This window comes from Engystomops pustulosus, chromosome 3, assembly GCF_040894005.1.
Source record: "Engystomops pustulosus chromosome 3, aEngPut4.maternal, whole genome shotgun sequence".
NCBI lineage: Eukaryota > Metazoa > Chordata > Amphibia > Anura > Leptodactylidae > Engystomops > Engystomops pustulosus.
The window spans coordinates 141,188,454-141,206,946 of record NC_092413.1 but is presented as its reverse complement, the minus strand read 5'-3'; the positions used below and the strand labels follow the sequence as shown (position 1 = coordinate 141,206,946).

General features: G+C 38.7%; 1 protein-coding gene across 3 annotated transcripts in view; it reads right to left on the bottom strand.

The window, feature by feature from the left end:
- Window positions 1–18,493, bottom strand: part of CSMD1 (CUB and Sushi multiple domains 1) — a 1,135,715-nt gene that overhangs the window by 169,358 nt on the left and 947,864 nt on the right. For all 3 annotated transcript variants that reach the window (XM_072142316.1, XM_072142317.1, XM_072142318.1), the window contains 5 exons: window positions 14,017–14,205; window positions 11,659–11,836; window positions 8,459–8,604; window positions 8,033–8,113; window positions 7,496–7,609 (listed from right to left, as the gene is read on the bottom strand). In XM_072142316.1, coding sequence (XP_071998417.1) covers window positions 7,496–7,609; window positions 8,033–8,113; window positions 8,459–8,604; window positions 11,659–11,836; window positions 14,017–14,205 — 708 coding nt within the window. The remainder of the gene's footprint in view (window positions 1–7,495; window positions 7,610–8,032; window positions 8,114–8,458; window positions 8,605–11,658; window positions 11,837–14,016; window positions 14,206–18,493) is intronic.

The window sequence follows — 18,493 nt, the reverse complement described above, 5'->3', positions numbered from 1 at the left end:
TAAAGATTGTATAGCCAATAAAAAGTGACAATGCATAATCTGCTCTGAATGGCGCAGCTTCCCTTTGATGCCCTGGCGTGTGCCCATACAGCAGGTTACCACCACATATGGGATATTATTATACGCGAGAGGGATTGGGTATCAAATTTTGTGGAGCATTTTGGTATTTTATCCACTGAGAATTTGTAAATTTTTTGAAAAACACATTAATTTAGCCAAAAAAAAATGTACTTTCAAAATTGTATCCGATTTTGTTTTAACCCCTGTAAAACAATTAAAGAGTTAACAAACTTCATAAAAGTTGTTTTATGTACGTTGAGGGGTGTAGTTTCTATAATGGGGTAATTCATGGGGTTTTACTTTTATTTAGGCCTCTCAAAGTGATTTGAAACCTGAGCAGGTCCCTCAATAGCAGGATTTTGCGTTTTTTATGAAAATGTGAAAAATCGCACCTAACGTTCAAAGGCCCATAACATCTTACAAAAATAAGAGTATGCATAAAAAACCATGCCCACATAAAGTAGACATTCGGTTAATGTTAGTTATTAAGATTTTTGCTGTTATGACTATGTGTGGAAAAAGTAGAACATTTTGAAGTTCGAAAATCGAGAATTTTTCCAAAATTTCACCAAATATCTGATTTTCTCATAAATAAATGCAAAACATACCACCAAAATTTTTCAACTAACACAAAGTACAATGTGTCATGAGAAAACAGTTTTAAAATCACTTGGCTATGTTAAAGCGTTTCAAAGTTATAACCATTTATAGTGACACAGGGCAGATTTGAAAAAATGGGCCGTGTCAGGAAGGTGAAAAGTGGCTTCAGCGTTAAGGGGTTAAATGGTATATAAAGAGGAAATGTTTACCTTTTATCATCCTGAAAAAATATTTCCCCACAGAGGAGCATTAATTTCTATAATGATCTACATGTGCAAGGTAGCCTTAAGTCACTGTAATTAGAGCTCTTACTGCTTGACCCCATAATTCACTTATCCATTGTCATAATAATAAATAAGTAAGTATAAATCATAAATGAATAATAACACCTTTGACTTATGACAAGACTATTGATAGACACTAGAGATAACATAGAATGCAACTGCTTATTATGTAAATTATATGTCTTATATAGTGAACCCTAGAAAGGGTAATTGTTTTGGACAAATAAAGCATAGATTTGTGATACAACTATTTATGCTTTTCAAGCTGCCATCTCTCTTTATGACCAAATTATATTTCAAAGTAAAAGGTAGTAAAAAGAGACATGTTATTCAGAATAACAGAATCTAGGAATGTTTCCAAATTTCACAATGGATGCTTTCTGACGGGCAGTATAATTATAGACCCTTTCACCAAGCTGCAGACAATAAACTTTACCACTTCCCTTAACTGAATGATCAATGAGAAAAAAAACATAATTGTTACTATCAGGAAGTTGCTAAAAATAAAATAGAAGACATTTCGGATGAAGACAGTACTGAATTATTTACAGACTACATATTCAGCATTAAACACTTCATGTATGCCAGATCATTATCATTTATTACACAAATACATCAAGGGTCTTCTATTTTTCAGGAGAATGTTTATCTATCAAACAGGTTGTGAGAACCACACATTAGATTGTTTTGGCAAATGTCAAATGGTAGAAATAGCTTTGTTTGTATTACAAATGAGCGTAAACACTATTGGGGCAGAATTGTAGGAAGAGTCCAAATGCAAATGGCATATTAGAGCAAGACTTATCACAGAAATAATCAGAGCAGTTTTTAGCTGTATTCCAATATCTGCATTTCTCTTCTTATCAAATGGACATTCTCTATATTTCTTTATTTTGGAAGCAAACATGTTTGGTGGACTGTACCATAATAAGTCAGTCTTTTTATTTTGGGCTTCTTAGATGCAATGTTTTTCAAAACAATATTTTTTTAGTTAAAGCCTAACTGCAAAAAGATGGAAAGAAACTTAAAGTAACAGGAAGAGAAATTACTTAAAGGGTGTTCCGACCATTCCAAAGAACATCATTAAGATATACTATTACTTGTTGGTCATGTCAGCTGGACTTCTGAAATCTCTACCAACACCTAAATAAAATAATATTGTTCTCTTGAGTGGGTGGAGATTCTGTTTCAGGAAATCATCTGATGTAAAGTTAACATTGTACAGTGATAATACTGAGCAACCATCCTACATATAATTTCAACAAATTGATTTCATGGTAGATGCACTTATCTATTGTGCTGTCGTGCAGGAAAAATCCTCTTTATTTCTAGAGTCTGCATGTGGCACATGTATCTGCATGTATCTCCATATTTCCCATGCTAGTTGCTCTCCTATAAATCATATTAGTATAGTTGGATAGAAAATACTAGACTGGCAGTAATCAAATGGTGGACTGGAAGCAAACAGAGTTTCTTTACATTCTTGAGGATTATTCTCCTCTTAGAAAAATTACTTATTTCTTTACTGGATATGGACAGGGGTGAACCTAGCCTCTCTGCTGCCTGAGGCAAACTATAGAAAAACACCCCCTCCCGCATCCAGCCAAATAGCTAGTTACTATGATTATTGCAAACAATCAATTGGAACCCCCACGGACCACAAGAAGGAGGGTCCTTGTATTGCAAATTGAAAGAGCAGCTGTTCACGTTTGCTCCCTGCTGCTTTGCTCATCTCAATGGCACTGTTGGAGACATCCGAGCGCCATCTCCATCAGTGCCATAGACAATGAACAGAGCGCCAGAGCGCATGTCCTTTCTGGTGTTCCATTCATTTGTTGTACTACGATCAACGTTCTCGTGGTCCATGACCCCCACTGATCAACAAGTTATCCCCTATTGTGTGGCAAATCTATGAAAGGGGTTTTCCCACGAAGAAAAGGGCCTAATTTGCTGATCAGTGAGGTTTTAGTGCTGAGACCCCACAGATCACGAAAACGAGGGGTCCAACGGACTAATGTCAGACTAATGGAGCAGCCGAATGCGCATGACGATTCTGCTCCATTAATCTCTATGAAGCTGACGGAGATTGCTGAGCACTGCGTTCACCGATCTCAATCAGCTCCATAGAGATTAATGGAGCAGAACGGTCATGCACAGCCGTCTGCTCCATTAGTCTGACGGAGCAATGAAAGATCCGATGGAGGTCCCTGGGACCCCATTGGACCCCTTGTTTTCATGATCTGTGGGGGTCTCAGCACTAATGAGCAAGTTAGGCCCTATCCTGTGGATATGGGCTAACTTTTCTTTGTGGGAAAAACCCCTTTAAGACTGGTCTTTTAAATGCCAGTAGTAGATTTGTGTGCAAACTCCACCATTTCGGACATAACACTAGGTCTGTTCCGCACATATGCATACACATGCTCTACACACACATTCCAGACACATGATATATATATATATATATATATATATATATATATATATATATATATATATATATATATATACATTGCAGACACAAGCTAAACATACATTTTATTGACACAAGCTCTATGTATATATTTAAGACACAAGCTCTACATACATGTTACGTACACAAACTCTACATATACATTACAGACAGAAGCTATACTTATTACAGACACAACCTCTACATACAAACTCTATTGTAGACTTACCTCTAATGCAGATTGTTAGAGGTGGTCAGACAGTCAGTAAGGGACATTGTCTCTCTCACACCAGGATAACAGTGCAGGCTGCAGCAGTAAGAGGGAGCACAGAACAGTGCAGACACTCAGAGCACTTCCTGCTCTTCTCTCTTTCCTGTCCCCTGGCTCCCTCCTCCTCTCACTTCTGTTCCGTCTCCTCCAGCAGATAGTGTCATGCAGCAAAAGCTTCCTCTGTGAGAGGAGCTGCTTCCTCTGCACATGAGGTGTTAAAGGACCCCTAGGAGCCACTGACAGCACTTCCATGGTACACAGAAGCACAGGAATTGTGGGCGGGGCCTCATTAATGAGTGAAGGAAGCGGAAGATCCTGACTGTACTGAGCAGTGCAGCAGATTTTACTCCAACTGCAGAGCTGCCTGTGCAGCACAGTTGACAGTGGCTCCACACTAATGTTGGTCTCTATTGAGCCTGCCGCCCCCTCCTCCTACTGACTAATGCCTAGCCAGGACATGCCATGGTCATGATTATTTTAACACGACATGTCCTGGCTCAGACTGGCTGCTCTTTACCGACATCAGTGGCCTGCATGATGCCGCCCTCATTGACCACCAGAGGGCGCCGCCTGAGACGAAAGTCTCGCCTCATGGGTGGTGCGCCCCCTGGATATGTAGCAATAAAATCTTGGTATTGTGAGTTAACTTCCCCTCATCCATATCCCAAGTTACCTTTAAATGAATTGTAAATCAGCAGTACTGGATAAGTTATAGATCTTTACAATCATAAAGGAGTTTTGCCACAGTGGCACAATAGGGAATCACAAGTGACATGTTCCATGCTGCTGATTTCTACAATTGTTTCATCCTATGAGCTGTAGCAGAATGGTCATAGTCAATGGTCAATGGTCAAGCCAATACTGGAAGTCGATATTACAGGCTAGCTAAGGGGAACTTGCAGCTTACATGTCTGTTAATGTTTTGGATAGGATATAAATCTTCATGGTAAAACCCCATTTGGGGCTGGTATATACAAAGATTTGGGTTCTTTGAATTACCCCACAGACCTGAGGTCCTACAGACCAACAATTGAATGTATGTGGGTCTCCTAACTCTTCCTTCCATGTGACATCAGCTATAGAATTTCATTTAAAATTTTAATTTTAAAGGGTGAGATAATAAGTCACCATTGGTGTCTAGCAAATGTTTTATGTATGATTGGCCAAGTGGAAATGTGTACAGAGAATTTATAATCAATATATATTGTTCAATTGGACAAGATCTTATGTTTAGCCTGTCTTCAACTGCCTGTCTTTTCTAATTCCAGGTAAGGCCTCATAAAGTCCAATTTTCAAGATTTTTCTTAGAAAAAGAACTTATTAATTCTTATAGCAGTGATGCCTTTCATTTAAGATCTTAGGTAAAGAACTGTGCTCTCGTATTTCTACATTGCGATCCAGAGCCAAGATTGTCCTGTACTGTCATGTATTTATATGCACTTATTATTTATTCATTTGGTTTCAAAACAAATTTGAAAGTTAAAATAAAAGTAGTGCTTCCCCTTGTCTCTGATGGTAATAATAGTCAAGAAAGGTAAAGAATATATTTAAACTGGCAACTACTGTATACAAGGACTCTCACTTTCACACTTTCATACAAGTATTTTAAGAATAACTAATTTTGGTTACACTCTGTGGATTCATTGTTAAGCTAAAATAACCATACTTTTTAATATTTATATGTGCAATTTTCAGTCTGCCTTAACAATTCTCGTGAGTTTTCAAATTTGTAATTCACGTGTGCAAATATGTTTTCTTGTGTTCCTACAAAATGTACAATCCAACAATCATCTTTTTACATCTACATAAGCGGCTAATGAACATTAAAATTGAACTCACAGATTTTAAAGGGGTTTTCCAATCTGGGCTCCCAACCCCCTAGATTCACTGTTCCTCACCACTGGATTGCTTCATGACATGCTGTAACTACCTGACATTTCATATGTAAAAACTATGGGGGATATTTATCTTCTCTCTTTCTAGTTTTCTAGTTGTCTAGTTTCTTTTTTTGTCAAATTCCTTAGTCCAATTTGTCTTAGGTGGATTCACCTTGTGTTAAATTACACCTGTGCCAGTTAGTCTAACAATACTCCCTGGTGTACAGGATGCAATTTACAAAAAAAAGTCCCCAATTTTTGTGCATAAAAGTCTCACAGTCCAGTAAATCTCTCACTTTCTTTACATAATGCTTTTGGTTATAGCACATGGCAGCTGAAAGACAGTTCAGAAGCAGTTTTTTTTGTAACTCGCATCAAACTTGCATCGTGTGCTGACTGGACCGTCTGGACCAAATGCTCATTAACCACAACTGAACTGCGCACGTCAGTTTAGTATCAGTTTATGAGATGCATATATCAAACTCTCTTATGGGCAATAGGCCTAAGGCAGATGAATTAAATGAAGGGTAAATGTCTACTTGGTAATAATAATTTATACTACCAGTATGAAAACATAGATGTTTTACAATACACTTGCTGCTGTACATCCTGCAGAATGAACCCATTGGCATCCCATGGATACAGGATGTGCCAAAGGAGCCTCTGTTTTGCATTTGTCAGACCACTATGAATATAAATCCTTTCTTTTTTAACTAAAGTATAGTATCTAACAGTATAGTCTGTATATTTTTTACTACACCAGTAATTATAAAACATATGTAAACTGTTCAGTATGTTAGGTTAGGAATGGTCAATTTACCATGTACACCACTGTATGTTTACTCAGTAACAAACATTGTAACCTTCTTTTATAGCTCATGTCCCTTTGAAAAAAGTCCTATATAGAGGCGGTCCCCTTCTTAAGGACACCCGACTTACAGACAACTCCTAGTTAAAAACGGACCTCTGGATGTTGGTAGTTTACTGCACTTTAGCCTTAGGCTACAATAAACAGCTTTAAAAGTTATGAAAGGTGTCTGCAATTAAGCTATATTGTTAATCCTGGTTGTTATGACAATCCAACATTTTTAAAATCCAATTGTCACAAAAAAACAAAAAAAAATTCTGGCTAGGGTTACAATTATAAAATTTACAGTTATGACTTACATATAAATTCAGCTTAAGAACAAACCCAAAGAACCTTTCTTGTACGTAACCTGGGGACTGCCTGTATAGTTAAATTCCTTCAGGATTTTCCAATATAAGTTGAGGTATGATCTTAAATCCAAAAATATTATAAAAAATTATAGCAGCTAAACCATTGTGTTATGCAGATATGTTATGGATTTTAATTTTGCAGATTGAAAAGTAGCTTAGGTTAACAATTTTTAGGTGGTTGTAAGTTTCTAATGAATATGAAAATGTGTGATTTAATTGTTAATAATCATATGTGTTTAACAATCCCTCTTTCACAAACTGATGTTTCCTAATCCTCCACCTGTCTGCTTGATCACTATAAACAATAATGGGATCTAGTAAATAAGGTTGGAAAAAAACATCAGTTCGTTGAGTCCAACCAATTAATCCTTTATTATACAGGGGTGGTCCAGAGTATGGCAAAAATACATTGAAGATTGATGCCAACTAGGCCAAAGTACAAATCCTATATCCCACCACAATGCCAAAATCTTCCAGTATTGCTAAAACTTGATGCATGTGGTTTAGAAAAAAAGCAACAATCTTATCTATCTACTCTGTTGATAGATTAAACAATAGAGGGGATAACCCTTGATGTGTTATTTAATTGTTTACAAAAACTTTCTTATCGACAACTCACTAATTTTACTATTTACTATTAATACAAATGACATGCATAAAAATGTATATACAATTGAAAAACTGTGCATATAAAAAATACCTTAGTAACTATGCTACTGTGAAATAAAATATTTACCTTCACAAGTTGGTAAGGAACCCTCAAACTGGAGTTGAGTAACCAATTTGCATGTCAGAATGTCATTTCCTACTAAGGTAAACCCTTGATGGCACTTGTATTTCACAAAGTCACCTAAAATGGAAATACAATCAAATGAGGCTCCAATTAAAGTAAACCTTGTTTTATTTCAAAAGTTAGATATTACCATACCTTTCATTTGAAACTGAAATATTCTGTTCTTTTGAGCCTATGAACATTAGCTCTGCAAATGTCTCCATGGTAATATATAAAAAGAACAGACAACCCCTTATCAAATTTGATCTTGTAATCCTACTTCTTCAATCTACATTCTAGTTCCCCCAATTTACATTTCATAGATAAGAAATAAGAAACTGATTAAATTACTCTACTAATTCAATGGTTTGTACAATTTATAGAGAAAAAGGTCCTTATTTATTGTGATTTACTGGTAATTTTTAGGAGCTACTGTTAGGAGGTTACTGTTATTAAATCAAATAAACAGAACATGAAATATAGGAGAATAAGTTGCAATACCTATTTCAAAGTCATCACCATCTGAAATTATATCGGCTTCTGAAACAACTGCCGGTGGGGGACATTTTTTTAATGGATAAGCTGCAAGGAAAAGAGCAGGTGTAAATTTGCATATACATTAGACATGTAGGCATGATAATATGTTGCATTTATGGTAAAACATTTAAAATGTTGTCAATATTTTAAAATATTCTTATACTACTGTAGAATATTGAACCCATAAGCAGCTAAGCTTCTGCTATAGTTGATCTGCATTTTATGTGATTTTAGCATTCTATGCTGGACCATTTAGACAGAAAGGGCATACTATGTTTACATACTGTATAGATTTAGTTGATTAATACTTTTTCGCTAAATGAATTTCAATTTTTACATAATTTTGCACAAACAAGTATCATGTGAGGGCACACGTATTTTTTTACATACCGTGAAAATTCAAGACAAAGAATCCTCCAGTTGAAAAGTCACTGTGAAACTTGATAAGTACTTGATTGGATGTGCTATATGCTGTTTCAAGAGCTGTATTTCCACTGAAGACTCCTAGCTGTGGGGAATTTTGGTCAACTCCATCCCTAAAATTAAAATAAAAGTGATAAAAAGTCTATCTTGTATCAAAAATTACATGTAGTATGTTGAAATTATTATATTTTTGGGTCATTTGTATAACTGTCCAAGGATGAGCATAATTCTGTACATTGTATCTAGTGATTACATTAAAAAAGCACCATTCAATAAAAGTTCTATGTTGTCATTCTGGTGACCTATGACAGAATCAAAAATTCATTTCATGTTGTCTTTGTAGGCAACAATGTCTGAATTTTAAATTATTTTTATTCTTTAGTGATATGTGTTCAAGTACATCAGGGATTAGCAAGGGGTTGCTGAAAACCATTTAACCCATGGCCTTTAATTGCTTTCTCTGAAGTCTTTTGACCACCTGAGTCAAAGTTTGACAGTGAATGTCTGAATAAAATGTCTTGTATATTACTTTACAGAAGATTGTGACCGTGTTACAAATGAAATCCCTGTATTCTTCTATAAAGCAATCTGCACAATGGAAAATCTATAATATCCATAATATCCTTATAGAACAATAAAATACTTTGTACAAGTTCAATGATGCTGTGTTTTTTCTAAAGACTACAGGGTTAGTATTAGTTCATTTTCTGTATTGGAAGATCTGATTCTGTCATTAATAATAGTTATTTACTTTAGTGAAGTAGCCCATACCTATAAGCGACTTGGTATTTTTCTTTATATGGTTTACATATTGTGGGGTGTAAACTAAGGATAAATTGCACAGCATGGTTTATTTAGCCTTTTTTATGATAACTTAATATAGTGTTACATGTGCAGCACTTGTGGTCTAGCCACTCTAGATCACAGCGTACCTATACAAATAAAACAAGGCTTTACAGACTAATAATATAATCAAATTTAATTAGAATTATTAATTGAAGTGAGGGCCCGGTTTGCCAAAGTTTACAATCTATGAGAGTGAAGGGTGAAACAGAAGTGACTTATACGTGTCAGGCTTCAGGGGTAGTGGACCCACTGGACCACCACAGACAAAGCCGACACCTGGGACCAGAATCTAAGTGGTACCCAGTTTTCACCAAAGACCGCCGCAAAGGGGGTTGGTCTTGCTGCGGCGTGGTATCACAAGGTCATACCACATGTGGAACTTTGTCCGCGGTGGCAGCAAAGGCGAGGTAGAGAGATGTTAAGCAGAATCGTAATCGGGGACAGTCGGGCGGTCAGGATAGGCAGCACAGGATCAGAGTCGGGGACATAGCAATAGATCAAGGTAGGCAGCAGAGAAGCGAAGACAGGAACGGTACTGAGGTCACAACGGGAAATCACAATAAAAGCACAGGGCATGAGACAAAGCTTTCTCTAGGGCAGCTTTCTCTAGAATTCTGAGAAATGGACAGCGCCAGTTAACGGAGCGCTGTCCCTTAAAATTTTCTGAAGCTGGCGTACATGTGCCCAGGGAGACGGTGATGCGTGCGCATGGCTCGAGGACCAAGATCAGGAGCGGGGACAGGTAAGAAGCATGGACATTGCGCCAGCGAGTATGAGGGCACACGGGTGAGCCCATGACCCAAGATATGGGAGCTCCCATGACAGTACGATGGTTCAGGCATTCTTTAGGATAAAAAAAAAATAAACAGATAAATAATGATGAATCAACCAGTCACCAGCTACAGGAGGATAAATCAGTGGAGAATTTGAAAAAAGAAAGTGAAATTTACATGCAGTTAAAGAATATGACAGACCTGCCTGAAATAATGAGTTTTTAGGGTTTGCTTTAAATTTTGGTAGTTAGGTATTAGCCTGATAGATCAAGGTAGTGCATTCCAAAAATAGGTGCAGCTGAGGAGAAGTCCTGGCGATGTGAATGGGAGGTTTTAATTATTGAAGAAAGTCTGTTTTCTGTCAGACTTTGATCTACAAAGAATGTTCAAACTGCTTGCACATGTATTTATAAAGAGTCCGAGACACATTTGTGTTGCAGCTGCTCTACGCCTGATGCAACAAAAAGAGGAGTTCAGGTACACAGTTAGATCATGAATTCAGAATCAGATTTGTGTTGCACACTCTATGTTAAAGGTGCACCAAAAAAAGTTGGTGCATTCTGCTAGAGCAGTGTAGGGGGCGCCAGATTCATGAAGTACGTGCATCACATTTCATGAATCTGGCACGCTCTGCACTCTTGTGCAGTTTGCACTGTTTTTGATAAAAAGAATGTTTATATCCTGCATGATGTGACACGATCAGGATGGGTTTCAGTATCAAAAGGTTGACTAGCACAGTTAAATTCACATATCATCATAGCACAGTATTGTGTTTGTGTCAATATAAAGAAAAATGCAAGTAGCATTGAGAAGCATGAGAAGACTTTTTATGTCCCAATTGTGCTACAGGGAGCTTAATAGATTCCTCCTATTGACTATTTACGTAGACACTAATAAAACAAGACATTTGTGTCCATGCTAATGTTCACAGAACAGGTTAGATTGTGCTAAATAATTCCACATTAAAAACAAAAACAAAAAAAATAAAAAATAAAAAACCAAAACACAATCTATAGAAATCAACATAAATACACAGTAGTACAATCTACCAATTGCTTATGCAAAGTCTTGTTAAATTATTCGTAACCTGATCATATAAATCATGAAGAATTATGATTTTTCCTTCCACTATGTGCACTATACCATATGTTAGGTTTAAATGTGTTATTTCACAATTCTGCTCATTTTCGTCATTGGTAAAATGCCTCTAACTCTGCCTAGAGCAATCAATATGGTGACATGAGAAATGCAGTTCTCATACTAACTGTACGGCATTTCATACTATATTAGCCATCTTTGCTAGAAAATGTTTAATAAGATGTGAGAGTTCCAGAGAAGTAAAATGTTGATGATTGATTACTTATTTAATGTGTGCTATGCATGTATCTATAAAAATTGATTTGTTTTCCGAATTCATGTTTTGACCTTATGTGTTATTATTTTACTTCTTAAAAATGTCAAGCTGCAGTCCCACATCCATTACATAGTTGCAGACTCAAGGAAAAAATAATCAATTTAAAAGCAATTTATTTACGATGGGTCACATACCATACTGCAATGTAATCATTCACTGGTTCGGTCTGAAGTAAAGTAAAGTTAATATAAACCCCATGACCCTGTAGGACAGAAATGAGCCAAGCACAGTCCTTAGAATTGGGATATTCATCTGGAAATCTTGGTGAATAAATGGTTCCATTTTCTGATGATACATTGTATCCACAAGGTGCTGAAATAAAAACACACCAAATCACTAGACAATATGCGTAACATCCATATCAACAGAATAAATACTGTACATCAGAAAGTATAGCAGTCAGATTGATATAAAACTGCAAGTATCTATGCATTAGAAGAATCAATTGAGCTCACCCCTCCAATCTTACAATGTAGGCGCAATGTGGGTCAAACAGACTTTTATATTGCATCCTATAGGTGCTGTGGGAGACCTGTTCAGCCTCCAAAGTGTTTCCAAAGCAGAAAATAAATGATCACATCATTCTTTAAATCATATTTTTCTAAAAACATATCCATGCAACTATCTGTTGGCTTACGTGTTTCAGGAGTACAAGTTCTCCTAGTCATAGTACAAGCCTAAAACATGTAAAACAACAGAAAGCCAGAAGGACATTTGTTTTTGGGTTAACCTATGAGCAGCTATGGTCACCAAAATCGTGCCGCCTATATAGAAAGACAGCAGTCTATCATTCTGTGCCATGATATAGGAGGCTGAATTAGAGATCCCCAGCAAAAACTTTTCCCTGGGCCCAGTACATAAAACTGACTTAATGTTCTCAAAAAGAAAAAACATAGCTAACTATCTATGATCAACAGAACCGTCATTATTTTATGTTTCCAGTTGTTAGGAAATCATAATCTTTCTAAAAAAACATATGTCACCAATCCTGACAGGTCTATACTATAAAATATTATATTCTCCATATAATTGTGGCACATCTTTCTCATAACTGTGTTTTATACTGTTCTAATTTAATCTATTGAAATATATTCATACATGGTTGTTACCATTTCACTTGTCATAGTGTATGTCCCTTTACTTCTGGTTTTAGACACTAAACTCAGACATTGAAAGAATATGTAGGGACACAATATCAACTGGGAACTCCTGCTTAACTTATTCATACAAAAGTAGAAACTAAAATATGCCAATTTGCCTAGTGCAAAGGTCGCCTTTAATGCATTTTAAGGATAATGTGATTATTTTAAAAAATGAATCTTGCGGAATATTAAAAAAGTAGTGAATATTTTATGCATTCATGCAGCTGAACAAGTTAAGAAGCAATTTGATCCCGTAAAGGCAGGGGCAGAATCTGCAGTGCAGGCTTCCCTCTCAGCTCTCCAGTAATATATACATCAATAAGTGAGTGAAAAGACATTAATCCAGTCACCTCTCCTAAGAGGGATAGATTGATCAGAGCTATTTGACAGGTCCTGTAAGTACCCCTATCATTGAGTAAACCTGACTGTGTCATGCCACCATCCTCGTGCCTTGTACCTTGCAGTCACAGATAACGGAATAGAGATAAAAAGGCAGAAAGCACTAAAGACACCCACTATCCCTATCATTTTGTAGCCCTGAGCTGTAATTCCACTTTGAAGTTACTAATACATGAACATTTTTAATTGTGATTGCAATTATTGCCATTACTGAAGCCATTAATCACTGCAGGGACGGATATTATTGTAAGAAACTTAATATAGTTTCATAAACATCACAAAATTTGCTCCTCTAATTAACAATCTAAAAAAGGTGGAATGAAAGTGAAATGCAAAAGGCAACATCCTGTTTTACCTTCGTCTAAAAAGGCTGGTGCTTCACTTTAGGAATAATTAATGTAGTCATTAGTTTTGTTTAAATGAAGGTACAGTGTGTTACAGTTCAATTAAGCTGAGCGCTATAAAATGAGCATTATTGTGGGTCTTTTTTCATGACTACAAAGTTATTGACTACTTTTGCTTCAGATTATTAACCTTAGCAACAAAGGTTTTGTGAAGCATAAAACGCAGACACAATCATTGCACTATGAGAAACTGCTGAATACTTCCATAATAATGAAACATTGGGGCTAATGAATCACACGGCAAATAGCCCTGTTTATGGCATCATATTTAGTTGTCTCCAGAGAGAGAAGGTGCAAGTTGTAATGTTAATCTCCACAAGGATAAATAATTGCTGGTTAGGAGAGCATTGTTATTTATACAGGTGGAACAATGCACTTGGAAGATCTGCGGGTAAGAAGATTGACTTTCTGTGCTTGAATTACAATGTCAGCACTCTATACTTTTAGACCCAGTATTAATTAATATTTCTCCTTTTAAAAATATTATTCACTAAGAAGCTTAAACACAAAGTCATTGGCAAACATGCTCTTAGGATAATGCACTTACCTTCACATCTTGGAAAAGGATAGTTCCAATTTCTATTAATACCATGCTGGCAAGTGAGAACAGCATGTCCTATCAGAACATATCCTGGATAACATTCAAAAGTTATTGATTGTCCCACGCTATAATCAGAATTAATGATGTAGCCATTCTTAAATGGATGAGGGTCTGGACAATTTTGCAATTCATAAGCTGAAAAATAAAGTCAACAGATGAAATAAATTGAAGTGATAGCCAGAGACAATTTTAGAAACACAAAGCAGGGAATAAATATAAGTTACTGCAGAAATGAATACATAAATGGATCCGAGAGCCGGAAGATAGTGTTAAATGCACTTCTCCACTAGACTGTTACTTTGCTGCCTGCTGCCCCCATTAGGGAGTCCAATCAGTTTACAGCTGTGTACTGTGGCGACTGCTTGAACAGTAGCTTTATTAGGCTGTATATGGATTGGACCCACTGGTGGAAGCAGCAGACAGCAAGGATTTATAAAAGTAACAGTGTTATGGGAGTACAAAGCCTAACATAATACATTTGTTGCAAGTACTAAGGTTCTCAGGGTGTATCTTTTATGTGGCTTTAAAATAAGCACTTATGTGAAACTAACTTCCCATCTACTTTGATAAACTCTTACTGCAAAGAATGACATAGGAAACAATTGATATATATACAGGCAGTCCCCGGGTTACGTGCAAGATAGGATAGGTTTGTTCTTAAGTTGAATTTGTATGTAAGTCAAAACTGTATACTTTATAATTGTATTTCCAGACAATTTTTTTCCCCCCAGTGACAATTCGAGTTTCAAAATTTTTTGCTGTAATGGGACCAAGGATTATCAATAAAGCTTCATTACAGACACTTTTAAGCTGATTATTGCAATCTGGGACTATAGTAAAGCATCCAGAGATCACAGTGGGCAGAGGGGTCTGTCTGTAATAATGGGTCATCTGTAAGTCGGGTGTCCTTAAGTAGGGGACCGCCTGTATATGTATATATATATATATATTTATATATATATATATATATATATATATATACACTCACTGGCCACTTTATTAGGTACACCATGCTAGTAACGGGTTGGACCCCCTTTTGCCTTCAGAACTGCCTCAATTCTTCGTGGCATAGATTCAACAAGGTGCTGGAAGCATTCCTCAGAGATTTTGGTCCATATTGACATGATGGCATCACACAGTTGCCGCAGATTTGTCGGCTGCACATCCATGATGCGAATCTCCCGTTCCACCACATCCCAAAGATGCTCTACTGGATTGAGATCTGGTGGAGGCCATTTGAGTTCAGTGAACTCATTGTCATGATCAAGAAACCAGTCTGAGATGATTCCAGCTTTATGACATGGCGCATTATCCTGCTGAAAGTAGCCATCAGATGTTGGGTACATTGTGGTCATAAAGGGATGGACATGGTCAGCAACAATACTCAGGTAGGCTGTGGCTTTGCAACGATGCTCAATTGGTACCAAGGGGCCCAAAGAGTGCCAAGAAAATATTCCCCGCACCATGACATCACCACCACCAGCCTGAACCGTTGATACAAGGCAGGATGGATCCATGCTTTCATGTTGTTGACCCCAAATTCTGACCCTACCATCCGAATGTCGCAGCAGAAATCGAGATTCATCAGACCAGGCAACGTTTTTCCAATCTTCTACTGTCCAATTTCGATGAGCTTGTGCAAATTGTAGCCTCAGTTTCCTGTTCTTAGCTGAAAGGAGTGGCACCCAGTGTGGTCTTCTGCTGCTGTAGCCCATCTGCCTCAAAGTTCGATATACTGTGCGTTCAGAGATGCTCTTCTGCCTACCTTGGTTGTAATGTGTGGTGATTTGAGTCACTGTTGCCTTTCTATCAGCTTGAACCAGTCTGCCCATTCTCCTCTGACCTCTGGCATCAACGAGGCATTTCCGCCCACAGAACTGCCGCTCACTGGATGTTTTTTCTTTTTGCGGACCATTCTCTGTAAACCCTAGAGATGGTTGTGCGTGAAAATCCCAGTAGATCAGCAGTTTCTGAAATACTCATACCAGTCCTTCTGGTACCAACAACCATGCCACGTTCAAAGGCACTCAAATCACCTTTCTTCCCCATACTGATGATCGGTTTGAACTGCAGGAGATTGTCTTGACCATGTCTACATGCCTAAATGCACTGAGTTGCCGCCATGTGATTGGCTGATTAGAAATTAAGTGTTAACGAGCAGTTGGACAGCTGTACCTAATAAAGTGGCCGGTGAGTGTATATATATATATATATAGATATATATAGATATATATATCTATATATATATATATATATAGATATATATTGTGACACAGTCAGGGGTTTGTTGCTGGATGGGAGGTATTATCCTCTCAGCTTGTGTTGCTCAGAGTAATGCAGCAAGCTGAAATCAAGCACCGGACCAAACTTCAAGCACCGGTCCAAACCGGGTTTTCAGGGTGTTCCAGCTAACAAAGCTGAGCTGGAAGTGTGCACAAGAGAGTGGAGTGAGCTCTAGTCTCGGAGGGAGAAGCTTGTTCCAAGAGCAAACACGTGTCCTGTCTATGGAGGACAGGTTGGCTGTTTTGGACTTTAAATGGACTAAGTGCTATGCAGCAGCTGCTGCAAGGTGTGAACATACACCAACAATTTGGACTATTTGTGAAGACCCTGCTACTGGGTGAGAAGGCCAAGCCTGGTCTGTATGTTTATGTTTTAAACAAGCATGAAGACAATGCTGGATTTTTGTTCCATTTGTTTTGTGGTGTGAATAAACACTGAACTGAACTGAGAACTGTCTCTTTCCCTCTGTCTGCGACCGCTACCTAGCTTATACCTGAGCAATACCCCACAATTGGTGGCTTGGAGCGGGCAAAACGCAGTGAGGGTGGTGCAAAACCGGAGTTCTTTTTTTTTTTTTTTTTTTTTTTTTCCTGGGCACCATTGCATGTCGTGGATTAAACCTGCAAAGTTTCAGCTAGCATCACCGGACAAGATGGAGGAGCTGATTAAACAACTTGTGCAAGCTAATGTTCAACAGCAGATGGCACACTCTGAGGCTATGCAGGCCCAGCAACAGACTAACGACTTACTGCTACAACAAATAAAGGCGCTGCGTGAGACTCCAACAGTGGTGACCCAGCTACAGCCTGCGGCCAGAGAGAGAGTCCGAACTGCGCTGAGAAAGCTGACAGCGGAGGATGACGTAGAGGCCTTCCTGGCGGTGTTCGAGAGAACGGCAGAGCGTGAGGGGCTGCAGCCTGACCAGTGGGCTGAAGTGGTGGCCCCGTTCCTGACTGGCGATGCGTTAAAGGCATATTTTGACCTCACTCAGGAGGATGCCCTGGACTACAAGAAGTTGAAAGGTGAGATCCTGGCACGCATGGGGGTCAATGTTTATGTGCGGGCCCAACGTGTATATCAGTGGGGGTTTGTGGAATCCCGAGCTGCCAGGTCTCAAGCTTATGACCTACTGCACCTGGTAAAAAGGTGGCTTCAGCCTGAGACTTTAACCCCAGCCCAAATAGTGGAGAGGGTGGTGCTAGACCGTTTTGTGCGCACTCTGCCGGTTGCCATTCAGCGCTGGGTAGGTCAAGGTGACCCAGGTAATTTAGACCAGCTGGTTGGTCTGGTGGAACGTTACATAGCCACCCAGGACTTTGTGCGGGACTGTACCCCTACACGTAAGCCACCCCGTCCCTCACCCCCACTTGCAGTGACTGAGGAAAAGCCCCGACCTTCTGCTGGGAGTAGCTCCCCAACGATGTCCAAACAACGTTCCACAAAGATTCGTGAGGTCCCCACACTCCGCTGTTGGCGCTGTCATGTCCTGGGACATGTGGCTGCAAATTGCCCCTTGACCTCCGAACCTATGGACTGTGGGTACGCTCGCCGTACTTCCTTCTATGCATGGCCTGTATGTACCGCTGACGTCCTGGATGCAGATAGGGCACCTCCCATGTGCCCAGTGTCCGTTGATGGGTGCAGGGCTAATGCACTACTTGACTCAGGGAGCCTAGTGACCATAGTACGGGATACCCTGGCGCTACCCTCTCAGTTCACTAGTCGCAAGGTTCGAGTATTGTGTATTCATGGAGACTTAAAAGATTATCCAACCGCACTGGTGGTCATAAAAACACCTGCTGGGAGGAAAGTCCACGAGGTGGCAGTAGCATCAAATCTGCCCTATGACCTAATTATAGGAAGAGACTTTCCATTATTCTCTGCACTATGGCCATCGTTACTGCATGTCAGTCCCCAGGGGTCAGGGAGAGCAATAGCTGAAGGTCATGTTCCAGACCTAGAACCAGAACCTTGGGAACCCGAGGCGGAAGGGCCAGCGGTAGGGGTGACCGCCACTTCGGTGGATGATGGGGAGACACTACCAATGAATGTAATGGTTGGGGAAGTAGAGGACTTGCCGCCAGGCCCTGAATTGTCAGACTTAAACGTCTCTGGTGACAATTTTGGTACGGCGCAACTC